The sequence below is a fragment of the Lontra canadensis genome, unplaced genomic scaffold, assembly GCF_010015895.1.
Source record: "Lontra canadensis isolate GAN:19392208 unplaced genomic scaffold, GSC_riverotter_1.0 scaffold36, whole genome shotgun sequence".
NCBI lineage: Eukaryota > Metazoa > Chordata > Mammalia > Carnivora > Mustelidae > Lontra > Lontra canadensis.
This window is the reverse complement of record NW_022631030.1, coordinates 2,440,479-2,466,010: the sequence shown is the minus strand read 5'-3', so window position 1 is coordinate 2,466,010 and position 25,532 is coordinate 2,440,479. Positions and strand designations below refer to the sequence as shown.

At 53.7% G+C, this 25,532-nt stretch overlaps 1 protein-coding gene across 7 annotated transcripts; it reads right to left on the bottom strand.

The window, feature by feature from the left end:
* Positions 1-1,269: 1,269 nt before the first annotated feature.
* On the bottom strand, positions 1,270-15,745 carry SIDT2 (SID1 transmembrane family member 2). Of its 7 annotated transcripts, XM_032868570.1 has the most exons (28): positions 15,028-15,745; positions 13,275-13,396; positions 12,834-12,998; positions 12,697-12,742; positions 12,239-12,340; positions 12,045-12,128; positions 11,026-11,125; positions 10,772-10,837; positions 9,631-9,724; positions 9,224-9,276; positions 8,863-8,874; positions 8,420-8,491; positions 8,196-8,267; positions 7,953-8,015; positions 7,057-7,175; positions 6,645-6,718; positions 6,482-6,548; positions 5,886-5,959; positions 5,647-5,770; positions 5,327-5,444; positions 4,686-4,822; positions 4,406-4,514; positions 4,065-4,141; positions 3,841-3,887; positions 3,487-3,592; positions 2,826-2,936; positions 1,459-1,572; positions 1,270-1,367 (listed from the first exon to the last, which is right to left on the bottom strand). In XM_032868570.1, exons 1-28 carry the CDS (start codon positions 15,208-15,210, stop codon positions 1,305-1,307), a joined length of 2,574 nt encoding a protein of 857 aa, XP_032724461.1. In that variant the 5' UTR covers positions 15,211-15,745; the 3' UTR covers positions 1,270-1,304. The 7 variants fall into 7 exon arrangements, with proteins under 7 accessions (XP_032724461.1, XP_032724463.1, XP_032724462.1 ...); XM_032868572.1 differs by lacking the exon at positions 7,953-8,015 and having other exon boundaries at positions 15,028-15,744; XM_032868571.1 differs by lacking the exon at positions 8,863-8,874 and having other exon boundaries at positions 15,028-15,744.
* Between the last annotated feature and the right edge of the window lie 9,787 nt (positions 15,746-25,532).

The window sequence follows — 25,532 nt, the reverse complement described above, 5'->3', positions numbered from 1 at the left end:
ATGGAGTTCTGAAAAAAGATCCAGATCCACCTCCTCTCCCCAGTCCCAGGGAGAGCCATAAAAACAAGTTGGGCAAAATAAAACACACTCCCATCCCCAAGGCAGAGGCCCGACCTGACCTCCCCCAGCCTTGGCATCTGGAATGGACCAGGTAGGGTGATGGGGATCGAAGGACCACAGCAGCCAGGGGCCCAGAGCTGGGGCAACTCAGTGTAAACTCCTACACATACGTGTGTGTGTGACTAACACAAAACTGGGCCGAAGACAGGACGGAAACACGGAAGCCAGCCTGGGTCCCAGAGTGAGGCTGGACCGGGGACACCGAGGGGAACATGGTGTCCCTTCCTGAGCCTCCTTCTAAGATAGGCACTGGGGCTCCCATGGCTGTGAGGAGGCAGGAGGAGCTGGGCGCCTTGTATCCCCCTCCTTTGCTCCTGGACATTCTTGGGCAGCGTCAATGGCACTGAAAGGCCCCCAAATAGGGCTTGGCAGGACGGAGGGCTGGAAAGAAAAAGGAAGGGAAGGGGGGAACTGATCTCTCCCTCCAATCCTGGTGCCAACGTCAGTCTGGGGGCTGATGGGATAGGAAGTTGACCTCTGAATCCAACCCCTCAGATCAAAGTGACTCTTACACGTGGACTGATCCTTACTACTACAGAGCCAGTCCCAAGCACAGGTCAGAGGGAGGAGGCAGCACTGCCTGCAGCCCCTCTTAGGCCTTAGCACCGAAAGCCTGGCACCAGCTGGCCAGCCTCCAAAATCCTACACCCCCATTCCTCCTGACTGGAGCGGGCAGTGATGGCATTTGGGGACGGCCCCAAAAAGCAGTGAGGCCCTGGTGCAGGACAGAGAATCAGGCCCAACCAGGCCCTGGACTGGAGCTCGGGAAGAAGAAAGGGCTTAGGGTTGCAGGCTCCTGAGGAGGGGAAGGACGGGCAGAATGCAAGGCGTGAGATGGGCAGGGCAACAACACTCTCTCCTTCCTCCTGAAGAGGAACAAACAGAGAGCCAACGGACAGGGCCCATCAGAGGCCCTCAACACTGAAGCAGCAGCCATTGGCCAACATCTGGGGTGTTAGGGGAGCAGGCCTCCTCCCCAACAGAGGATAGCTGCAAGGCTCACGGCTCCCCGCAACGACCATCCCAGGCCAAGTTTGGGCCAGACCTTGTGGGCCCACCACCACCCGCGCTGGGCCGCAGGGTGAAGACTTACACCCCCAGAGCTACAGAGGCTCTAGGCAGTGAGGCAGAGGAGCTCGGGGGGCCTCCCCCCCCCGTGAGTAAAGCAAGGGGCCTGGCTCCCGCTAGAAGACGTAGATCTTATCCCGCTGCACGGTGTCAAGGTCGTCGTCCAGCGTCAGCAACACCTGTGGGGGAGGACGGCGAGTCAGGCACAGGCCACGGGGCAACCTTGGCCTCTACCCCACCCCCGTGCTGGGGCAGGACAGCCTCACAGACCAGGAATGACCCAAACATGGCAATGGAGGAGAGGAAGTGCCAGATGTCGTGGTCGTCAAAGAAGTCGAGGAGGATGCAGTCACGGTTGTGCTCCCGGGACTCGGCGGGCGTTTTCTGGGGAGGAACAGGGAGAGCTGCCTGGGGCGCATCCACCCAGGCCGGACCAGACCCGCCTGTGGCTCCCCGTGGCCAAGCTGCGGCCCGTGCCAGGCTCGAGTGCACCATCCTCCCGACTCACCCTTGCCCTCGTCTCCCACAGCTAAGAATGGGCTTTTTGTGACAGATTTCTCCCGGAGGATGCTGGCTTCTGCCCTTTCCTTTCACTTAGACTCTCCTCCCTCCTAGTCTCCTGCCCTATCTACGAGCAGCCGGTTGAGTTACCTGGAGACGCTAGAAGACCTTGAAAGCCTCCCACCTCGGGTCCCGGCCTTGGCCTCTGCCCCTGCTCTCATCAGCAACTCTGGGCTCCTTGTTCTCCAGAGCCTTACCGGCAGGCCACATTGTACCCTGCCCTGCCCAGGACAGGAGCCAGGACTGTGGGCCCCGACCTGCGGCACTCTGGGTCCTCCCTGCTTGCCATAACCCTATCCAACTAACCCTGACCGGACATCACTGCGACTAGCGGCCGTCCGTACCACATGCTGAGGCCACTGAGACGACAACCATCCTGCCCTCGGGACTTCAGTTTTCACTCAACCCCCACATTCATGCTTTCTCTGACCCCAAATCTGCCTCGTCTAGTTCTGCCTCTTGTCATGAGTCTGGTCACAGCATCGCTGGGCCACAGGGCCCTTTCTCATCACCCAAGGCCTTGTGAAGTCCATGAGCGAGGTCTGCCTCTGCAAGGAAGCTTTCCTGGACCTCCTAACTCTGTCCTCTGTTTTCGTGTCCATCCCTCTCCCGTCCTTGCCTATCCGCTTCAGCTGGTGTATCATATTGCAAAGAGCCATCCAGGAACCGATGGTCTCTCTGTTCTGAACTAGATTCTAAGTACTTCAAAGGCAGAGACCCAGCCAGACTTGGTTCTGACCACAGACCCGAAACCTGATTCATGGCAGGTGCCTGCGAGGCCAGAGGGGAGAGCCTGGCACTTCCGGCTTCAAAACCCAGCTGTGCCACTCATCGGCTGTGTGACCTTGGGCAGGTCCCTTGGTCTCTCTGAACCTCAGCGGCCTCCTAGGTAAAACGGGGGTGGGGGGGGGGAGCCCCATGCTGGCGTGTTGACCATCAGGAGGGTTAAGTGAAAAGGCGGCTGTGAAGGGGCGGGGTTAGTGCTCACAAACGATGTTTGTGAAGAGAAGGGGCCCTGGGTGGGCTCACAGGGAGCCTGCGGGCGAGCCCCACCCTCTCAGCGGGTCGCTCCTCACCTGCCAGGTGCTGAGTCCCTGGAAGAAGAAGAAGAGCGCGAAGCCCCACACCACGGAGGTGCACACGATGCAGAGCAGCGGGATGAGCTTGATCCGCTCCCCGCTGCGGAGCTGCGAGAGGGAAGAGCAGCCTGAGGGCCAGACCCTGGCCCGGCCCATTCCCACCTCCTTCGTGCCACTTCTTAGCACACAGGATGGATCCTTCGGGAAGCCTTCCTAGATTCGCGCCCTCACCTTGCGTAGCTACACAGTGAACGTGTCCCACACCAGCAGCCTGGGGTCCTCACCCCATGTCCACCCTAGCTAGGCCCATGCGCAGAGCCCCGTGCTGGCGGGGCGCGTTGGCCGGGGGCTCTCCTGGTGCAGAGGCTCCTCTCACACCAGCCGTCGGAGGCGCCCGCCTGTGCAGACCTGGTGACCCCCGGCTCAGAAGCCCCCTGCAATCCACAGGGCTCTTGCCAACCACAGGGCCAGTCCTGGAGGAGGGAAGTCTCTGGATACAGCTGGGGTACATGCAGGAGACTTTAACCTCTCCCCTCCTCAGATCTCATGGAAGAGTTGAAGGAAAAATTCCCCCTCTCAGTGCTACCGGAAGCAGGCTGTGCCCGGCTCTGTCCCACAAAGGCAGGGCACCTGGCGGCAGAGGCCGAGCACCACTCACCTTCATGATAATGTAGAAGGCGAAGTAGAGAAGCAGGTTGCAGATGCCAATGGCCAACAAGTAGGAGGCGAAATCATTGGGGCGCATGATGAGCCCATAGGCAGCTCTGGCAAAGGGAGGGAGAGCTGGTGAGGCAGGGGAGGGCAAGAGCAGGGAAAGGGCTCTCCCTCACCCCTACCCCACATTTTATGATGACGTGAGGCTGGGTTCAGAGGTGCCAACATCTCTCTCCTCAGCCCCCGTTTCTCATGCCCAAAGCTGAGACTTTGTTCGTGGCCCCCAAGACAGCCAGTGGCTGGCCCAGTCCCCAGCTGTCCGCCCAGCCAGGCTACCACAGGCAATGGTCAGACTCACAGTGACCAGTTGATAATGTTGCCCATAACCAGCAGCACCATGCGGTCCTGGAGGGAAGCAGAGACACGGGGACTGAGATGGGGGAAGAGAGGGAGAAAAGTGGAAGAAGGCCCAAGTCAGCCGGTGCCCACCCTCCCCTGGGCTGTCAGTGGTACCCTGCCCCCCACCCCAGAGGGAAGAGAGAGGACAGAAGAGATTGAGGAGGGCTGGGGAGGGGCCGGTACCACATAGAGGGGCCCACTGCACTGCCGGATGCAGTCTGTGTAGAGCACGTGGAGGATGCGGCGGCAGATCCCCGAGTCTGCAAGAAGGGACAGTGCTGACGGGCACAGGCACTGCTCTCTCCCGGCCCCTGGCCCGCGCCCGCAGAGAGAACCCCAGGCCTTCGGACGGCATGGCTGTGCCAACCCTCATCCAACTCCTCACACGGTGATTCTTCCAGGGCCCCCAGCAAGAGGGCAGAACCCAAAGTCGGTAGTGAGTGCGGGTCCCCGAGGCCACCGACCCCTCCTTCCGGGGGCCCGGCTGTCCCGACCCCCACGCCCTGCCCGGGGCAGACCCTCACCCAGCTTCCAGCGGCCCATGTAGTAGAGTTGTGTGCTGAGGAGCAGGGTGGCGATGATGTGAATGACCGAGAAGACGACCCAGAACGCTGTGTTCCCTTTGCCGAAGACCTGCCCGGGGCCGCCGCGGCAGGGCTGAGGAGGCGCCAAGGAGAGCCGCTCCCCCAGCCCACCCCTCCTCCGGAGCAGCGGGGCTGGGGCTCTCGGGGCAGGCCCAGGGAAGGCACCTCAGGGAAGGGATAGGGGGTGCGTGCGGGGTGGGTACCGCGGGCAGCGCCTCACCACGCCCAGCACGGAGAAGAAGATGACGATGGCCAGGCAGGCGTAGGCACTGTAGGCACTGGCGTTGATGTCCGGATGCCGCTTCTGGTACAGCTTCAGCATGCACAGCCCAGCAATCATGTACATGAACGACGTGTCTGGGTTGGGGGGCAGGAAAGTGAGCTACAAACACATCCACCAAACTTCAGCAGTGAACTCCCAGCCCAGACAGCCTGGGGGGCAGAGAAAGGCCCAACGCCTTCCCATGGCCACAGAGCAGGAGGGCAGCGGGCTCTAACGCCCGTCCCTTCAGTGTCCCTAGGACAGCACACTGCGGCCCCACTGGCTGGCATCCAGTCTGACCTCCCCTGAGGACAACTTAGCCTGAGCACCCTAAGATCAGGGGCCAGAGCTCAAGTATACTCCTTGTCTCCGCGTTTATCCATGTCTTTCCATAGAAAACACTCAACAAAGGAATGTGGTAGCACCCAGCTGCCTCTTTTCTACAAAACTAGGACGTGTGAGCCCACAGGAAGCCCAGCTCCGGAGTCTCCCACAGGGGCAGAGTGTTGGGGATCCCTGCCGGGGACCCGGGGATGGTGGAGGACCTCAGGCAGGTCCCTGCTCTAGGTGCAGCCAGGGAAGCAGGAGGCCCCACTCACCAAACTGGAAGTTGGTATAGTTGGGGCAGACGTGATAGCAGGCACTAAGCAGCCCCTCCATCATCAGCGCTGTGCCCATGGCGTAGAACAGGCCAAAGTGCTTTGGGATCCCACATTCCTGCGGGGAGAAGGGAAGGGAAAGAGAAGGTGAGGCAGGAAGAGGGAGGGGATAAGAGAAGGGGAAAGAGGGCCAGAGGGAGGGACCCAAAGAGGGCCAGCAGGAGAGAGGAACGGTGTGGCATGTGGTGGGGCATGTGGGCCAGGCCACGCCTGCTGGAAAGGGCCTGGAGGCGAGGCCTCAGCGGCAGGTGCTGTCTCACCAGGGCGTAGAGGTCGTTGCGCAGCAGGGCCCGGTTGTGGTTGATCTCCCGCTGCAGGATGATGAGCAGGAAGAGCAGCCCCAGCAGGATGTACCCCAGGTTGCTCAGGATGTTGTTGAAGGCGCTGGAAGGAGGGACGGGGGCGCATGGCCTCAGCCCTACCTGCGGCAGGCATTGGCGGAGCCCTCCCCGCCTCTCCCCCCACCCCCAATCCCTAGCTCACTCCCAAGGACCCCCACCTGAGGTTGCCCAGCGGGTGGGCGCAGAGGAAGTTGTAGTAGCAGATGTCCTGATTTCCAGTGACATTCACCACCTGCAGCAGGGCACGGCAGCGGGAGGGGCTGCTGAAACACCTGACTTGGCCCGGAGCCAGGCGAGAGGGAGCCAGGCCTAGGCCACACCAGGCAGTCCCACGTGGCAGGATGGCAAAGTGCCACACAAGCGGCTAGCTGGGCCAGCCCTCTCTGGCACAGTCCCCGCCCCTCACACTACGTGGAGCCCAAGATCATGGGGCATGACCATGACAGAGGGTCTTGCCTCACAGGCCAGAGAAAAGGGAAGAGAAACCAAGGCCTACAAAGTCCTATGATCCTAGTTGCGTAAGCCCCGCAACAAGCTGGGGAAGGTGCCGTCACCGTTACTGGACGGCCCCATTTTGCAGATGAGAACACTGAAGCTCCCTGAGCGCACTCCAGGTCACCCAGCCCGTGAGGCAGAGTCAGGACCTGAACCCAGGTCTTGTGAACTACGAATTGTGCGCACGCCAGAGCCCCAGGCTGGGACCCTCGGCAAGGGTGCTCCGCACGGGCCCAGGGGAGCCAGCCCGGCCTCTCACCGTCTGGTAGGTGATCACCAGCTGCACCACCGGAAGCGCATAAAAGACCGCAATGGTGGCGATGTTCCTGTGGGGTGGGGGACAGCGGTGAGGAGGCTGAACCCGAGACACAGCCACGCCACCCTGCCAGTAACAGGAAGCCTGGCCTACTCCACCCACTCACCAGAAGTAGATCTGGTACTTCTTCCGAAGGACGCGCTTGTCCTTGCGTGCCAGGTCGGCCACGTAGAGGTATTGCTGGGGAGAAGCTGCAGTGAGCCCCGCTTTCCCACTGCCCAGGAGACTGGAGAAGCCCCTCTTGCCCGGGTTAGAGGAGACAAGAGAATCCCACCGCCCCTCCCATAGGCCATAATTCTGCAGGACCGGGCTCAAGGCCACCTCACTGCTGTTGGCCGGTCAGTCTGGAAGGGCTGGGAACGGAGTCAGCCTCTCCTGGGATCGATGCTGCCCCAGCTGAGCTCTTTCCCTTTGTTCCCCTAAGATGTTGCCCCAGAGGGAGACGTGCTGGGGCCTGAACACAGAATCTACTTTCCTTGGGAAACCCATGGTTAGCGCCAGCCCACAGGGCATCGGACCTTGGTGCGAATGACATTCTTGTCAGAATCGATGTCCGTCAACGTGTCGTAGTCATCCTCTTCCACAGAGCTCATGGAGTCCAGGCGAGGCCGAGTGCCCACGGGGTCGAGGGAGCGATCTGGGGTGGGCAGGAGGGAACAGTTAGCCCACAGGCACAGAACCTAAGGTCTGTCCCCACCCACCTAGGGCAATTGTCACAATTACTGGGCAATGGGCAGAGGCAAACTGTGGGCTCAGAGCAGGGGTGGAGGTGGGCTCAGGCCCAGGGCAAAGGTATCACAGGTGCTCCTAAGTCCTCAAGAGAAACAAGAGTGGGTTCTGGGAAGAGGCCACCAAAGAGGGACCCCTCCAGCCCTGTCCCCCTCACTGACATAGGACTTCCAGGCCAGGACCCTGAGCAGACCTTGGGCCCCAGACATAAGCAACAGGACTGAATTTGGCAGAAGTCATGCTGATTAGATGCCCAGCTGTGTGGGTTCTGAGAGGACACGGCCTTGGCCCCCACTTGGTAGAGACCCAGTGGGCTCTGGGGTACAGCAAGTGTGACACCTGCTCCTGTTCTTTTCTGGTGCCTTCAGAAGCTTCCTCCTGTTCCCCAGAGGCCAGGACATGATACCCCTGCCCATAGGCCCTACCCCAGCAGGCCAGGGAGTGAGGGTGCTGGCAAACGTGGCAGCAAACCAGAACATCCGGCCTAGGGGTAGCTGGGGTGCCAGTCCACCAGCATCGAGGCCAGTGCCTGCTTCTCTCAAAAGACACAAGAGCGGGCAATTATTCGCTTTAGATGGGGAAGCCATGCACAAAGCGTCTCTCTGGCCCTGGAGCCTACCGGCCCCGGTCAACGGCCCTGGCAGGAGCAGATTGGCGGAGCAGCGCCCCCCCACCCCACATCTACCCATGGCAATGCACAGCTGCCGCATCTGGCCAAAGGGGAGGCGCCGCTTGAACTGGTCGTGCCCTTCAAAGGAAAGGGAAAGTTACCGGGACATGGGGCCAAGGAGGAGAGCATGAGAGGGGAGGGGGCAGGGAGCCAGCAGCCCCTCTCCTGGTGCCAGCGTCTGGCAGAAGAGGCGGGTGCCCGTCACCACGCTTCACCCAGCCTGCTCCAGCCCTGCAAGGCCCCGCCCGCCTCACTCACCCTGGTAGCTGTAGGACAGGTCTCCGGTGCCCGTGCTATCACCCAGGCCGTCTGTGGACCCGGAACTGTTCTCTGCAGAGGATGGGGCATGGGACATGGTGAGGTCTCGGTGGGAGAGGATGGGGAGGTGGGGGTCGAGAGGGGCCCCGCGGCCACTCTGCTGCCTTGGAGGTGGAAGCCCAGGCTATGAGTGGGCAAGGACAACCTCTGGTGTTGACACATACCGAAAGAGCCGTAGTTGTAGCCCTCATAAGGGGAGCTGCCAGGGAAGGAGTCGGCGAGCACCCGAGGGTGACCTGCAACGAGAAATCAAGGGCCCCTAAGCTCTGGCAGCAGAGTGGGGCCCACAGCCAAGAAGAGAGAAGGAAGACTCCGGAGAAGAGACACGGAGGGGCCACGCAGCAGCAAAGAATAAGCACCTATCCTGACAAATGCACCTCCCTCCCACTCCCACCGGCTGCCCCAACTTCCCACGAGTGGCCCCGTAGAAGCCTTTGCCATCCTTTGTCCTCACTCCAGAGACAGCGGTCAGCGAACTGATGTATCTAAATGACCAGCTAGGACAGCAAGCACTGGGCTACCCGGGTCCCGCCCAGACCCCCTGGTGCATCCCCTCCCTCACCCATTCTGGACCTCAGCTCCTCTGCCCACAGCCCCTGGAGCTTACCAAGGAGAGAAGCTGAGAGAGAAGGTCCCAAGCAGGAGGGAGGATAGACAGAGAGGGAAGGATGGAAGAAAAAGAGAAAGAATGAAAGGTTAATAACCCCCCCAGACTCTGAGCTGTATTGCCTGAGGCGGGCAGACAGTGTAGCTAGACCCAGAGAATGAATTGAGTGGCGGCCATTAAGATGGACATGTTAGGATCGCAGGGGGACAAGAGCCCAGCCCCGTTTCCATCTGTAGAGTGTTATTCCCCATCTGAATACCCAGAAGCCCCCAGCTGGACTTTCCTCCTCCAGCCCCCAAAGGAACCATCCAGAAAATCACAGAGCAAACTCTGCCCTCCCTGCCCAGGCCTCCGGAGGTACCGCTTTCTGGGCAGGCTCGGTCCATGGCCACCAGAAGCGTCTTCTTCCTCTGCCTGCAGGAACAGAATCCAGAGGCAAACCAGAGGGGCCAGGATGAGGATCCCTCCTACCCTGGGCTGGCCTGCCTTCCACCCTCTCCACCCATAACCCTGTCCTCTGTCTGCGACCTTAAGGTTCCTCCCAGGCTGGGAAGAAATGTGGGGTTTCCTTGCTTGGGTAGAAGGTTGAGGGCAGGGGCTGGTTTCCAGAGGAGAGGCCCATGGAGCACTGACCCTGAAAGGGACCTGCCTTCCTATGCCCCAAGATGGTGTGGAGCTGGGGGCCCTGGGCTGGCTCAGATCCTGCCAGGCCAGCTCCCCTGCTCGACCCACCCCAGAAAAGGATGATGCCCAGTGGCCCCGCTTTACCTCCAGTTCTCCCAACAGGCCAGGAGGATGGTCAGCAGATAGAAGGAGAGAAATATGCCCAGGCAAAAGAGCATACCACCAACATAGGCCTCCGCTGTTGTCGGGGGGCAGAGAGGAAGATGAGCACATCAGACCTTCCAAGGATGCTTGTCATGGCACACAAGGGCCGGGCAGGGTGAGCAATGGGTAGTTCCCCAAAATAGGCCAAACTCTGACGTGATTCCTGTCTCTGCTCCTGTTGCTCCCTCAGCTAGAATTTTCTCCTCTCCTTCTTTCTCACAATCTCCATCCTGTTTTCTTTTCTTTCTTTTTCTTTTTAAGGTTTTATTTATTTATTTGATAGAGAGAGAGCAAGAGATCACAAGTAGGCACAGAGATGGGGGGGCTCCATCCCAGGACCCTTGAGATCATAACCTGAGCCCACTGAGCCACCCAGGGGCCCCCTCCATCCTGTTTTTTAAACACAGCTTCCTTCCAAACACAGCTCAGGGGCTGCGTCCTCTAGGAAAGCTTCTCTGTCCTGTGGTCCCAGTGACTGTCCTTTGCCCTTCACAGCTTCAGCATACTGCCCAGAAGCGGGCCCCTGTTCTTCAAACAGGAACTCCCTGAGGACTCCAGCCAGTGCGTAACACCCGGCACAAAGACGGCGGTCGAGAAATATTTGCGGAATAAAGATTTCCTACAAGACAGGCAGCTTCTTTCCCCTCCCGTTACAATCCCTTATTTTTAGGTTCTATTTTCCAGTTTACAAAGGGCTCCATTCAATCACTCGGTAAATATTTATTGAGCATGACTAAGGGGCCTAACACTTTCCGGCTAATTTTGTGCTAAACCTCACAATTTGGTGAGACTACTGGGACAGAGCCTATTACCATCAAGACAGAGAGACAGGGAAACAGGTTCAGTGAGACTGCACGGCTCACAAGGGGTGAAGAGAGAACTGGAACTCAGTACTTCAATTATTAGTGTCTGACTCTGTACCACACCACCCTGGGACCCACCTCCGCACCCCCCCATCGTGAAAGCTCCCAAGAACACTCCCCCTTCCAGGCCCACCATCTGCGTGTAGGCCGCCCCCCTCCCCTCCGACCAGTCTGAGAAGAAGAGCCTCCCTCTTCCTCACTCAGCCACCCACACTCACATGTGACTGCTCGAGATACCACCACTGACAGGGTTTTCTGGCGGTGCCCTTGATCAACCGGTTCATCTGGAAGCAGAACGTCAAATAAGAAGCTGCCTGGAGCTTGGCTAAAGTTTGTGGGACCAGGCCTGGGAGAGTCCAGGGCCAAAACCTCACATCCCAGCAGACCCACCCATCAGCCACGCAAGTTCTTCTACCTCCTGGGGAGCGACCGAGCCCTCCCCACCCCAGGAGGCCCAGGGCACACCGTGTACCTTCTACAAAGGGGTAGAAAGGCAAGGAGCCCCCGCAGGCCTGGTCTTCGGTCTTCACCACCACCACCACGTAAAAGCTATTGCTGGGGAAGTCTTTGCGCTGCAGGATGACGACGGGGATGACAAAACCATCGTTGTCATCAACCACCATCAAAATCAATCCACAAAATGCGCACTTGATTTTATTTAGCCCGCACTAGGGTCCCTACGAGATAAGCACTAACGCTGCCCTTAATTAGGCTTTAGGGTTATGCGGCCAGTAAGTGGTACAGCAGGGTTGTCTGCTCCAGAGCCCAAACCGCGACCGCGTGCCACCCAGGTGAGCACATGTGTGCACGACCCACCAGCAGGGGACCCATGCGCGCGCCGTACGGCCTGAGCATAAGCCAGGAGAAAAAGTGGGGGGCCCTGCTGCTCCCTCAGTTGCAAGATTGGATGTTGTCAGGTGAGTGTATGGCTTCACCCGCCCGCCCCCAGCACAGGTTTCGGCCTTTTCAAGGGCAGCACTCAGCGGCAGCCAGGAACCTTTTCTCAATCTCTCTCTCTCTCTCTCTTTTTTTTTTTTAGCTCTTACTTAACTTATTTGACAGAGAGAGAGTGAGCTCAAGCAGGGCGAGCAGCAGGCAGAGGGAGAGAGAAGGAGGCTCCCCGACGAGCAGACAGCCCGATGCGGGACTTGATCCCAGGATCCCGGGATCATGACCTGAGCTGAAGGCAGACGCTGAACCACTAAGCTGACTGAACCACCCAGGCGCCCCCCTTTTCCCCCTCCTAGCTCTCGTTACAGTGAATGAAATAGATACGACAGCCAGAAAGGGTTCTCTGCTCTTTCCTACCCCGCAAGGTGATTGGGATGATGATGCAACCCTCACATTAAGTGCAGAGCCCCAAATCTCAGGGACTGGCAGGCCAAGACTCAGTCTTATCAGTAGGGTAAAAATGGGGGCAGGGGTGAAGGCAAGGGTTTGGAAAGCTCATCCCCTGGCTACATCTCCTACAGGGTCATGCGCATTTCCTACCTGCACAGTGATGGCAGCCTTCTTGGTCATAGTCTGGTACATGCCGATGAAGGCTACGTTGTTGTCTAGGTCATAGACAGGGCACTACAGAAGGAGGAGGGGAGAGGCAAGTGGGCAGGAACCCAGGCCCTGGGCCCCCTCTTTAGCAGTCCTGCTCCCCGCTGGTGGAGAGCAAAAAAGGGCAGACAACCTACCAGGACATCCTGGATGGAGATGACTGAGCAGGGGAAGGCCTTGTTGGAGGTCACCTTGACAATCACTGAGTCCACTCCCTCCGGGAACTCATACTTGAAGTACTGAGGGCACAGGAGGGCAAGGAGAGCCCCATCTCATAAGGATGCTCTCTCTGTCCCTCTAGAAGGGAAGCTCTCGGGGGAGAAGGACACTGACCCCAAGCAGCCCAATTATAACACTCCCCTCAACCTCAGCTGGGCACTCACGATGGTGTCCCAAGAGGCAAGGAGGAAAGGTGGCAGCCAGACCCCATGCCTCTGCACATCTACGTGGCCTGTCCCTGACCACCTCAGGGCCAGAGCTCCTATTTCCAGACAGTCCCTCCATGGCCAGGGTGCAGTCAACCTGGGACTCTGCTGACCACTCCCGCTCCCATGTCCCCGCTTCTCCGGAGGGCCAGCTGCCAGACAGATCTTACCTGGGGCTGGGCTGCCGTGGTATTGAAGCTAAACTGCTCCCCAGTCCTGGAGGGAGAAGAGCCCCCCCGATCACGGTCACTTGCAGAGCCTGGCAAAGAGGCTAGGCCCGTGGTCCCCTGGAATGGCCCTTGCAGACCTGAGCACAAAGTCGTCCATCCGGCTGACCCGGAGCTGGTAGGTGGTGTTGACCGGTGACAGGGTGGACACGTCCACATAGAAGAACTGGACCTCGGACTCATTCTTGGTGGGGGGCTGGCACAGAGTCCGCTCCACCTTCTGGTACAGGTACTTGCGCTGATACCTACAGCCCAAAGCAGAAAGCAGGACATTACTACTGTCCCAGCCAGCAGGCCACACCACAGAAGCAAGGCCCCGACTCCCCATCTCTGGTTTCCAACGTCTACCTACTCCTCCCCCAGCTAGGCTGACAAGCTCTAGGCTGGCTGGCCTGGCCACTGAGCAGCCCTCTGGTTCAGGGAATGGGGACGAGAAACAGAGGGGCTCCTGGGTGGCCTGAGGCCCTGGATCAGGCCCTAGGTGAGGCTCTCCCCATCCCTGATCCCCAGGTCCTACTCACAGCCCTCGCAGGATTAGGGGCACCTGGAAGGACACCACAGCCTCCTTCTGACGGACCACGAACAGCAAAGGAGCCCCCTTCTGCTTGTTTAGGACATTCACGGACACACGCACGCCTTCTGTCTGCAGAATGACATGGAGATGCCCCTCAGTCAAGCCTGCGGTGACTCCACCTCTGTTCCTTGGGACACACGGCTCCAGAGACCATGAGCCCGTCATGCCGACCACTTTGTTCTCCACCCCCAAACACCCCAGTCAGGCTGGTCAGCTAACTATGCCCCTTCTGCTAGAGCAGCCCCAGTCTCCAGGAGGGATCTGCTCTGAGTTAGAGGAGAGGCTCTTGGAAGAGGGCCCGTCCTGGCTGGCAGACATGTGCAGGACAATGGGACCCACACAACCACAGGGCCTCACTTCCCAACAGGAAACACAACGGAGACTTTGGCCAAACCCAGGATACCCCATACCTATCCAAGTTCACAGGATATACTCGCACAGGGACACGGGGACACAGGAGAGCAAGAAGTGTTCCTCAATTTTCTTCCTTGTGAGCCAGGAAGTCCCCATTCAACAACTAATCTGGGGGCCAGAGCCAGTGGGGAGGTGGGGAACGAGACTGTTGAAAGCTAAGAAAGCCAAGTTCTACCCTTAGCTCTGACCAAGGGCCAGGGCTGTGGAGAAGTCGCTTCACACCTCTGAGCCCCGATTTCCCCCTCTGTAAAATGCAGACACTCTCACTCTTGGTGCATGGAGGAACGTACAGTGAGAGCTTAAGAAAATCAGTCAATGGATCCTGGCAATGCTTGTTATTGGGCTGCTGAGACCCGAGCCCGAGGGCAATGTTTCCCAGAGGGGTAGAAAGTAACTCTCAGGATGACCCCAGTTATGGGGGAGAAGGAAGAAAGGACTCCAAGCAGGAGGACATCAAACTTCAGAGAAACAGGCACTAAAGGCAGCTGCTGGTCTGCCACAGAAGGCAGATCCTGCCCCATTCTGAAAAATAATCACACTGCCACTCTCAGCTCTACCACTTCTTAGTAAATGCAATCATGGAGAGAGCCAGGCAGGAGACCACAGAGCCAGGCTCCAACAGTTCTCCAAATCTCAGCTCTGCCCGGGGTCTAGACTTCCTAGATCTAGCTACAATAATGCTTAACACGTGGCTGGGGAAAAAATGAAAGAGAAAGTCAGGGTGAGGTAGATTCCCCATTGGAGACAAACTTTCTCTCTCCTCCCATCCCACTTGGAGTTGGTCTTATCTCCACCACCTCTGACTGAACAAGGCCAGTGGGCTTTCTAAGGCAGAGAGTGGGAAGTCCTGCACTCATCTCCCTGGGGAGTCTCAGCTATAACTTGGCCACGCAGAGCCTTTCAGTCAGTCTGTCTCACCTCCTTGGGGTTTTGTGGGCCAAGCCCAGTAGCTAGCCTGCTTCCGCCTGCACCCAGACGTGTGGGGCTGTCAGCTTTGGGGTGCTGGACCAGCCCTGCTCAGAGCACAGCTGGTCGAAAGGAGGGGCTCAAAGAGAAGATGGGAAGGAGACAACTTTAGAAACTGTCCAGTGGGAGCCTCAGAGAAACGCTGGTGGCAAAGCAAGGAGGACTGGTCAAAGAGTCCACTGCGGTTCTGGGAAAACGAAACCCAGTGGGGTGCCGCGTTCATGGCCCCCTAAAAGAGCAGAGGATTGACTGACTGGCAGAGCGCTGGTCTGCTCACCCACTCACCACCAGCCCCCAGCCCGGCCCAGGCCAGCCCTCACCCGGTTTCGGGTCACAGTGTGGTTGAAGGTGTAGATGTTGACCAGCTCGCTGTTGACCTCATCCACGTAGGTGCGCTCAAACTCGGCGTCTTTCTGCGAGACGTTCTTGGGCCCCAGAACCCCCAGATGGCTCTCGACCGAGGCCACCAAGAGCGCCAAGAAGGGCAAGCCCAGAGCGAACATGGCCCCGGCAAGGCGGCAGTGGCGGCGGCGACAGCGGCGGTGGCGGGGACGGCGACAGGCGACAGGACTCCTCCGGGACGGGTTGCGGCTCTGGCCGCAGCTTCCAGCATCTCACCAGGACCAGAACTTTAACCCCGGCCTGAGATTAGGAAACGTCCCCTCCCCGGAGCCCGGTACGCTCCCAGGGGGCCCGGCGGGGAGGGGCAGCAGGAGAGGGAGGGGAGGGTGTGGGGTACGGACCAGCTCGCGAGGGGCTGAGCGCGGCCCCGAGACCCCGCGGCCTCCGGCCGGGGCCGTGAGAGCCCGGGGGCGGCTGGTTGCTGGGAGCTAGGAGACGCCGGGGAAAGGGGAGGGAGGGAGGCAGGGAGGGAAGCCGGCGGCGGGGGCGGCCGGGAAGGGAGGAGGGTCTGAGGGTGAGGAGCGTGAAAGGTGGCAGCGACCCGACGCCGCGCGGCGCGGCACCGCGCGTTTTCCGGGGCGCGGGCCCTTTAAGGGCGGGCGGCCGCGGCGGCCCCCAAGCTCGCAACTCCCGGGAATGTGCGGTGCCGCGAGGCGGTAAACAGCAGGGCTGCCGGCCCGCCCGCTGACGTCAGGAGAAACTGACACAGATTTAAAGGGCCAAGTCCCGGATTGGGCCTTAAAGGGGCCGCAACCCTCCAGCTGGAAGCCACCTTGAACTCCTGTCTGGCTACTACCTCCTCTTTCATAATCCTACCTGTCTCTGGAAGCTCGCTTTGGTAGGAATAGATGGATGTCTCCGTGAAGGATCTCCAAGTACTGGATTCTTGTTGACAAAGACTTCTTTGCTCAACGTAAGGATCCACCTCCATCCTCATCGCGTTTACCACCTACATCCTCCATCCTTGGGCCATTAAGAAAGGAAGAGCTCATTTAGGAGGACTGGACTGGCGCCTTCCCCAGGAGGGACAGCTGAAGCAAAACTACAGAAGGAACCTCTGTGGACTCTCACCTTTTCCTGCAGCGGCCTCAAGGCTTCAGGGAGGCCTGGAAGCCTGCAGGGCTTTCCCCTCTTCTCTGCAGAGGCAGCTAAAAGGCTCACTGAAAGACAGTGGCTTTCAGTATAAATCGATAAAAACTTCTCTACAAAATATTTTGGCCTGTGTTTCAAGAAGTTTAAAGAGCTTTATACTCTTTGACAGAGTAATTTCACTTTTGGGGCTCTATCCTGAGGAAATATGAAATACAGATTAAAAATGTATAGACATGGGCTCCTGGGTGGCTCAGTGGTTAAAGCTTCTGCCTTTGGCTCAGGTCATGATCTCAGGGTCCTGGGATGGAGTCCCGCATCGGTCTCTCTGCTCAGCAGGGAGTCTGCTTCCCTCTCCCCCTCTCTCTGCCTACTTGTGATCTTTTTCTGTCAAATAAACAAATAAAAATCTTTTAAAAAAATGTATAGGCAGTAATGCTTATGATTGTGATATTTGTAACATAAAGCATAAAGGAAACAACCTAAATGTCCATAATGAGGAAATGGTTAAAAGTGCTATTATGAAGCCATCCAAAATGAAGCTTAAGACTTTAAGGAACATGTCAACAGAGAACACTCACAATATGATACTATATCAAGAGTATGGTTTCCAAATATGTAGGCATGCATAGAAAAGAATCGAGAAATCTTTGAATTACAGATGACTCTTAAAATGACATGTATCATTTCATCTAATTCCAAAAGTATAGAAAAGTAGCAAAAAGAAAAAAAATCACTGGACTATGGATGGTTTCAAAATGTTTTTAGATCTTTTAAAAGTGTATACATTTTGGGGTGCCTGGGTGGCTCAGTCTTTAAGCATCTGCCTTCAACTCAGGTCATGATCACAGGGTCCTGGGATCAAATCCCACATCAGGCTCCCTGCTCAGCAGGGAGTCTGCTTCTCCTTCTCCCACTCCCCCTGCTTGTATTCCCTCTTGAGCTGTGTCTCTGTCAAATAAATAAAATCTTAAAAATAAATAAATAAAAATTTATATTTTCTAGGATACACATGGATTTCCAAGATAAATAAGATTTGTTTAAAGGAAAAGAAATGTAACATGGCCACCTCTGACATCGGCGGACACCCGGATGAAGCCACCTGGGCCAGAGACTTGTGAGAATTCTCTTCTTTCCAAGATTCCAGCAGCCGCAGCTCCTGCCCCTGCCTTATTCTCTGGGCTTTGTTCCAACAAGGACTATTTTATCTCATAGCCAATTATAAATATTTATTCATTCCTGCAATAAATATTTAATGGGCACCTACTATGTGCAGGTACTGTTCTATTTATACTAGGCAAATGGTATGTGCAAGGATTAGACCTGGCCCCCTGCCCAAGCATTCATGCTTGAGGATGAAGATCAAAAGCAGACTGCAGGATCTGAAGAACCCTGGAAAGTCAGACCAAAGGGAAGCTTAGCAGACTCCTGGACCAAGCCCTCGTTTTACAGACAGTAGAGTAGGTAATTTATTAGACTCCAGCACATTTGGACAAATCCGAATTGGAGGACCCTCAGGATAACAGGAAGAGTTTTCATTATAAGCCCATGCAGTTCCCAGAAGTTTTTATCGATTTATACTGAAAGTCACTATCTACAGTGGATGTAGGATTTCCACATTCCAAGTGAATTCCATTTTCTCTCTCATGGTGACCTCCTCCTCATCTTGCCAGTAAATCTGGAATTCTAAGAAATACTCCCATTCTGAGTTTGAGCTCCCCGCTTAGCTTGATGTAATTTAACTGGTTTCTGGAACTTTCCTGGGTACTGTGAGAACCTCTGTTCTCAGCTATAGGCTGGTTGGTCCAGGTGCTATATTGAATAAGCCCAGGCTGGGGGCACTCCAACTCTGCCTCTTGGGCTTTGGGGCAAAGCGTGCCCTCCCACCCTGCCCAGCCTGTTGAAAATGCATAACCAGACATGACTTCCAGTTCTTGAGTTGCGGTCTCTAGAAGTGCAGCCCAGGAATCTGGGTTTTACAAGCACTCCAGAAGCTTGATATGCACAATAGATTTTGAGAACCACTGCTCTGGGGCCAGACAACTGGGATGGGGATTGCTGATGCTTGTTTGCTCCCTTTCTTCTAGAAGTATCTTAGGAGAAATCTGTCTAAATAAACCCAGAAGGGATCCTTCCCTTTTACAAGGGCTCATGGGCTTAACCTTTGAATCCTCATCAACGTCTGTCTTGGAACAGGGCTGGAGGGCAACAGCCCCAGACTTTCTTGCGGTTCTCAGGTCTGCGGAACTTTCCTCAGCCCTTCTGCCCCACCCCCCTAGGGAGGGAACAGCACAACCCAGTTATGAATAGGTCCTTTCTCAGGTCTGGTAGTGCTGAGAGAAGGCCTTTTTGTTGGCTATAGCAGTTAGCATAAAAGAAGAGCAGTGCTGGGTCTCAAAACCAGACTTATGAGAGCAAAAGAGATATCAAGGCCTCAGAGCAGCCCCCTGGACCTTCTGTGCTGGTCCCGCTACTGCATTATCTGCCACCTTATACAAAAAAAAAAAAACAAAAAACCTGACTCCAGCCCTGGCAATGAGGGCAGGGTGGGGTCACAAGGCTCAGATGACTTCCTTCTACGTCCCTGTGCGCCATCCTTCCGATCCTGAGTGCAGAAAGGACCTAAGAAATGGAACCATTAACCAGGGAGCTGACAAGATTCCCAGTTTTCCATAGAGGGTAGAGTGGCTGTGCCTACGGGTGGGTGGCAGGATCAAACCCAACATTAGAATTAAGTAACTTTTACCCAGAAAAAGAAAGTTACACAAGCAAGCCCTCTAAAGGAAGTGGACTTGAAGTTCCCTGTTTTCATCATGACCATAAAAGGGTCTCAGTGTATCCAGGGGGAGCTCAAACAGAATGGCCCAGAAGCCTCAGCAGCAAAAGCACTGTATAGCCCTTCTTTCTCTCCATCGTGCAAGTGCTGTTCTTTCTCAGGGCTGCCGTGGGGTCTGGTCCTCTCTCTAAGGCCTATGAAAACGGGATGCACATCAGATTAGGGCTCAGAGTATTTACTCCGTCATTCTGGGGCTCAGGTCTCAAACCTGTCACATGCTTCATGGTACTATGGAAAAAGCAAGGACTTTGATGTCAGAAAGTTCTGTGTAAGTCCTTGCACTGTGCGTCATGGTGAAATTAAACTTTCTGAGCCTTCCAGAGTCATGGCTTTTGCCCCTTTACCTCCTAAATGCAGCACAGGGGAGCTGGGCTTGGCCGCATGCACTATCCTGAACTATTGTCTCAAGAGTAGGAGGGGAGTCAAGGGAGAGCAGTTTTGACTGAGGGGGCAAACTTTCTGCCACAGACAGATCAGCCACTTTCCCTTTCCTGGGCTTTCACCGTTCAGACTGAGAAACATGAACAGTACATCAGGCCTTGCATCCTTGTTCCCTGTGGCCCTGTGCTGGAATCAACGTCAGAGCTTTGCAGGAAATGAAGCTGGTCAATTAGGCTGCGGAGAACAAGGAGATAAAAAAGTGGATCAACTCAAATCTGTCTCCAAAGACCACTGATTAAGAATAAGCCATCTTCCTATCTCAAGAAAGCTTGGGTGTCCAGCTACGAAATCAGAAGACGCAACTCAAGAAGCTTTTCGTCCTCTCTGGCTGTTATCTACAGATAACAGAGGCAGCTTCTCAGCCCTTACTCCATGTTGCTCTCAATAATAGAAAGGGTTCACTCTCTTTACACTCTGGCTCACATACAGGCCACCTCCCGTAGCTTCTCCTGTTACCTCCCTGGTCCTCCGAGCCTTCACAATGGTGATTCTCTCATCCACGACACCTTTGTTCCTCTGAACCAGTCTTTTTCTTCAGTTTCACTTTTCCTATAAAAACTATCTTATTTGGGGTGCCTGGGTGACTCAGTCGTTAAGCATCTGCCCTCAGCTCAGGTCGTGGTCCCAAGGTCTTGGAATCAAGCCTGGTATCGGGCTCCTTGCTCAGTGGGGGGCCTGCTTCTCCCTCTCCCCCTTCCCCTGCTTGTGTTCCCTCTCTCGCTGTCTCTCTCTGACAAATAAATAAAATCTTTGAAAACAAAAAACAAAACAATAAATTATCTTATTAATTCCATCTAGTTTCAATCAAATAATTCCAGAAAATGTGTCGAAAACTTTTGTGATGGGTATGTATGGCATCTAGTTTTTAAGTGACTTTTCTTGATCCTTATTAATAACCTGCTTTGTTCCTCACAAGCAGCAGCGTAGTATCATTGAAAGAACAGGAAGTGCAGTTGAAAGATTTGTATTCTGATTTCAGTGCTGACGGTTGGCTAGATGACCACGAACAAATCACTCAACCTCCTGTTCATTCATTCTTTCGTTTATTCAATGCCTAGTGTGTACTAGTCACTAAGCTGGGTGCTGGGAACACAGATACTTACAACACATTCTCTGTTCTTAAGAATTCATAATCTAACAGTGTGGACAAATGGGTAAGCATATAATACAGAGTAAGTGCAATGATAAAAGAGTTACACAAGGTATTATGGGAACTCAGAGATGAGAGATCTAGTACAAACCAGAGCTGGAAATGAGGGAAATCAGGAGAAATCAGAAAACACCCCAGGAAGTATCCCTAAGGGGGATCTGAAAAGATGAATAGAAGATGGTCTAGCAAAGGAATAGGAGCATTTTCCAGACAAGGGGTCTTGACTTAGAGCAAAGTCATAGACTCAAAGTTCAGTGCTATTGGCACAAAGGTTCAAAGGGGTGGGAGGATACGCATTGAAGAGGGTCAAGTCATGGAGGGCATCGGATGTTCTATCTAACGGCTTCGACTGCTAGTTATTGATGAGCTTACCACAGTACACTGACGTGTCACGAAGGTCAAAGCTTGAGCAGTTTGCAAAATGTCTTTTGAGAACATAAAAGCAATAGTATAAAATCAGGCCAGAGTAGAAGATAGACAATGTGTTTATCAAACATCGAAGAACTTTGCCTCATGGCTATGTAAAAATACGTTGCTGAGTGAAGATTTCACCCCTGCAATGACAGGAGAAAAGTAGATGGGACTCTCCTGCTGGTTTTGTCGTTTTTCCCCAAGTGGGTGCTGGCGAGGGAGGCTTCCCTCCTACCCACTTGTCCCCGGCCAGTGATGTTCACCTGACTAGTAGTTTGGATGCGCTTGACAAAGGGCCTGGGCTGCTTTCACTACTGCCTGTGACTTCAAGGGAACCAGTGAGCTCCTGACAAAGGCAAAGCCTCCAGGGGAGGACAAGGTAGAGAAGAACCTGGTGTGATTAGACAGGGGAGGAAGATGACTAGAAAAACAGAAGTATCTTGGGATCTTCATATTCTCTTCTCTTCCAGGACTGAACCAGTTTAACTCAGTAGCATCACTGTGGTGAAGAGTGATAAAGTGGATGGTACAAAAAAAACCACAGAAGCTTGCAGCTGCTAAGAAACATTTTAGTGGCATAGGCATCTGCTGTAATTACTGCCGGCGTGGTTGGTCGCTAGTCATCAGGTTGGGTCCTGATGGCCCGGTTGAGTAACTGACCCTTGTTCTACGATCATTACTGTAAAGAGGTCATACTTGGGTCAGGCTGGTTTAGACTGGGAGGCAAAGATGCAACGTGAGAGCGGAGTCCATGCTCAAGGTTCCTGTCCTGAACTCTGTGGTCACATGTTATGGGCCTGAGGCCACTGATGCCGTTCACCCAGCTCAGATGAGGTGGTCTACAGCACACAGCCAGCCTAACCCACCTGCTCAAACAGTCCGGACTCACAGGTAAAGGGCGACTGCGAGGAGGCAGCTGTGCTTTCTTAACGTCTCTGTATGAATGAACCCTCAATGTTTTCATCTACCCTTGTGGTCCCCACCCCCCCCTCCTCAGCACATGGAAGCTGGTAACTTTCGATTTTAATTATCTTTTTGCCACTTGATTATACTTAGTTTCCTGTTTCCTTTAGATCTTAAACTTCATTTACCCAAGTGTCTTCCTGTCAGTCTGAACTTAATGGACATGTTAACAGCGAAGCAGTCTTTGAACCCCTTCATGTGTACCACCACAAATTCTTGCTCCATAAACACAATTTCACTCTACTGCTGGTTTCAGGTAGAAAGCAAGATGGCTAGGTAACAAACTTTAAATAAATTCTAATAATCATGTGGCTGTGTGGAGGACAGAAGGTTAACAGAGTATACCAGCTGCAGAAAGTTCTGAAGGAAGCTGCTGGCTTGGTCCAGGTGAGAAGATGCTCGCTTCATTCCCAGGACCTTCAACTGAAGGGAAACTAGGAATGTATCCATCATAACTCACTGAATCAGAATCTACAACTAGAAAGACAGCCCAGATTGGATGAGTAGTGAAGGCAAGGACTCTGAAATCCGGTTTTAAAGCTGGGTTCAAATCCCAGCTCAGGCACCAAAATTATAGGACGTCTTAGATGGATACCATCCATCTCTCCCTGGGCCTCTCAGCCAACAGCAGAAAGGGGATGGATACACCTACATAATATTAGTAGGACTTTCTCCCTAGATGGCACAAGAACTCAGAAGAGTCCAATTAATTTGAAGTACTCAAGTGCATGCTGGGGCGGGGAGGGGAAGAGTAGAAAGAGTTACTCTAAAGTGTAAAAAAGGAAACTGATGATTATTAGTGTGAGGAATAGAGTGAGAAACAGTGGAAATTACAAATTTAATGTGAATAAATTCTGAAGATTGAAATTAGGAAAAAGGACCAGGAGGTTAGTTTAACAGTTTAAGAATCAGTTCTTTTTAACTGACAGATACGCATAAGCAATCTGAAATACTTCCTTTGACAACTTCCCCAGGTGTCTAGTTAGGGTTCCCCGAATCTGCTCATCCCATCCTTCCCTCCTTCAACCCTGAGATGTGAGGACAGTCAGCCCAGTACATTCAGTTCCCTGGAAAAGCGGCAGGATGTTCTAAGTATCCAATGTGCTTGTGATAAGGTTGGGGGGGGGGGAGGGGAAGCATCCCCTTTTTCCCCCACTGGAATCCAGACTCTGATAAAGGAGACAGAAAGACATAAGCAAGTTTGAGTGAAATGTTTACATTTATATTGAAATATGCACTAAAACAGAATGAGTTCTACTAGTCAATGAAACTTCGCCAAAGCAGAATCACAAACTTCTGTTGGGGAGGTCCAGTCAGCTAGCAGCAGTGATCCCCAAGCAGGAACACCAAGGAGAAGCCTGGGAGACCCCACTCTAAAAAGCCTCCTTTCAAGAGACCCCAACTCACTTCTCCCACATGCACCCACACAGATTCAGGAGCGTGGACATGCTCCTCATTTTCATATATTTTTAGTTTCTTCTTCACTGCAATAAATATAAAATTGGCAATGCTCATACACCACAGCACAGACAATATTTCAGGCTTTAGCATACAACTGTAAACAGTGACTAGGTTTTTTAAAAAGTGTTTTTGTTAATGAGAGACAGAATTCTTAAGAGCAGGGCATGAGCTACTCAAGCTTTGTTTTGTTGGGTAAAGGTTTTTCACAGAAGTTCTGGTTTAGAAAGATGCCTCCAACAGTCCAAAAAGACCCTAAAGTGGGCGCCAGACCACTGCCTGTGGCAGCCTAGGATACGGAGGCGGCAAAACACCATGCCTTAGGTTATCCCTGGCAGGACATCCTCAACCTGCCACATTTACGATGCGTCCACAGAAATCCAAAGCCATCACTGGCTGCTGGCAACGTATCAGGAATGGATGGGCGAAGGAATGAAAATTTGCTTGGAGGATCAGAACACCTCTGCTAGCTGTCTGGAAAATTGGCCCCTTAATCACAATGACAACTAGGACATTTCATTTGGACAGTGCATAACATTTAAATATACATGAAAGTATAAAGAGAGACATCCAAAGAGTAAGCAGTAAGTTCTGTCACTGTAGCAAACAGGGATGTCTATCAAAGAAAAACAGATGAACACTTTTTGCCTAAAGCAGTGCAAAGAAAGTGGGCAAGAAATCAAAGTGGACTCGGTATCTGCACGTTAGCAATGGGGCAGATTTTATTTAAGAGGCTAGTGGTTCAAATACTATTGCTCAAATCGCTCTGGTAGGTATAAAATGTAGTAACACCCAAGGTTTACACACATAAGCAAAGGAGCCGAAGGTCAGCTCACCAAGGGCTATTTGATCCTTAGCCAAGAGGGAAGCCAGAAGCGCATGCCGCAGGAATAACCTAATGGGTTTGTCTGGGCGATACTCCCGCCCTCTGACAAATGGAAAAAGACCCGGATAAGATGGGTCTTTTCGCACACAAACTTCTCTGCCCTCCTTAGAACTATGCCTCAGCTAAGAAAAAACCTGTCTTGATAAACTCAAGAATCTGGGCTCCTAAAAACAGAGGGAACCTTAATGTGGGAAACGAGTCTAGTAAACATCACATGTACTTTCTGTCGTTAGTGAAGACATGATACATTCAGACACGTATTAAAAAAAAAAAGACTAAAAGTAAGACCAAAAAAATTCCTAGAAAGCTGTTTCACAAGAAAAACATCAGCCCAAGTTCTATTCCTCTCCATGAGAAGTGGCTCCTAGCACAAATCAGCAACCCCTCCAGCTCGCCAAAGCACCAGCACTTGCCTTGCAAGCAGAACATCGGACATATGCCTTAGTCGCTGAACTTGAATGTTAAGCACAATCAGGGCAGAGCACATTCTGACAGGCTACTCCAATACCCACCTGGTCCAGTTTAAAATATTTGTTTGTAGGTCCAGTTTGTACATATCCCATAGGTATACCGAACAATGAACCATGTACTGTCCCACTGTTTCTGAAATGGCAGTTCTTAAAGCTCGAGCAAACCATTAAGATCATAAAGAGCTCTCTTGAAACTCTCAAACCCTGAAAGTCAAACAAACCTAGTTCTTTTTCACTAAAATGGTGGGATCAAGGCAGAAGGCCTACTCTGAAGAGCGGCTCCATTTGCTTCCCCATGAAAAAAGGCCAAGTTTTTCTGGACTGATATAATTTAAAAAAACTAAGCCAATAAAAAAATAAAATATACATCCTAAGATACTATAAAACTCGAAATAATGTCAGGGCTTATGGAATGGGAAACAGAGTTCTGGTTGCCTTTTTTTTCTCTCTCCAAAAGAAGTGTAGCACGTTTTGAGGGAAAACCAAACCAAACCAAACCAAACCAGAACTCCAACTGTGGACAGCACTACACAGACTACGCACAGAGCACCACACAAGAATGAGTTGCACATCAGTACTATCATCATGAGAGTAACTGGCTGGGGACTTACATTTCCAGCAACAGAGCTCCTAGGTCAAAAATGTGTTAAAAGCCTGTAATGTCAACAAGGACCCCCCCAAAAACAAAGAGGCGATGAGGGGAAATAGGGAGAAAAGGC

Excerpts from the sequence above, each read along its gene's own strand:
- SIDT2 (XM_032868570.1), bottom strand. The coding sequence starts at position 15,210 with ATGTTCGCTCTGGGCTTGCCCTTCTTGGCGCTCTTGGTGGCCTCGGTC. Across the intron at positions 4,515-4,685 it reads TCTTCTCCGTGCTGGGCGTG|GTCTTCGGCAAAGGGAACAC; the intron begins GTGAGGCGCTGC and ends GGCCCCGGGCAG. Across the intron at positions 3,593-3,840 it reads AACATTATCAACTGGTCACT|AGCTGCCTATGGGCTCATCA; the intron begins GTGAGTCTGACC and ends TCCCTTTGCCAG.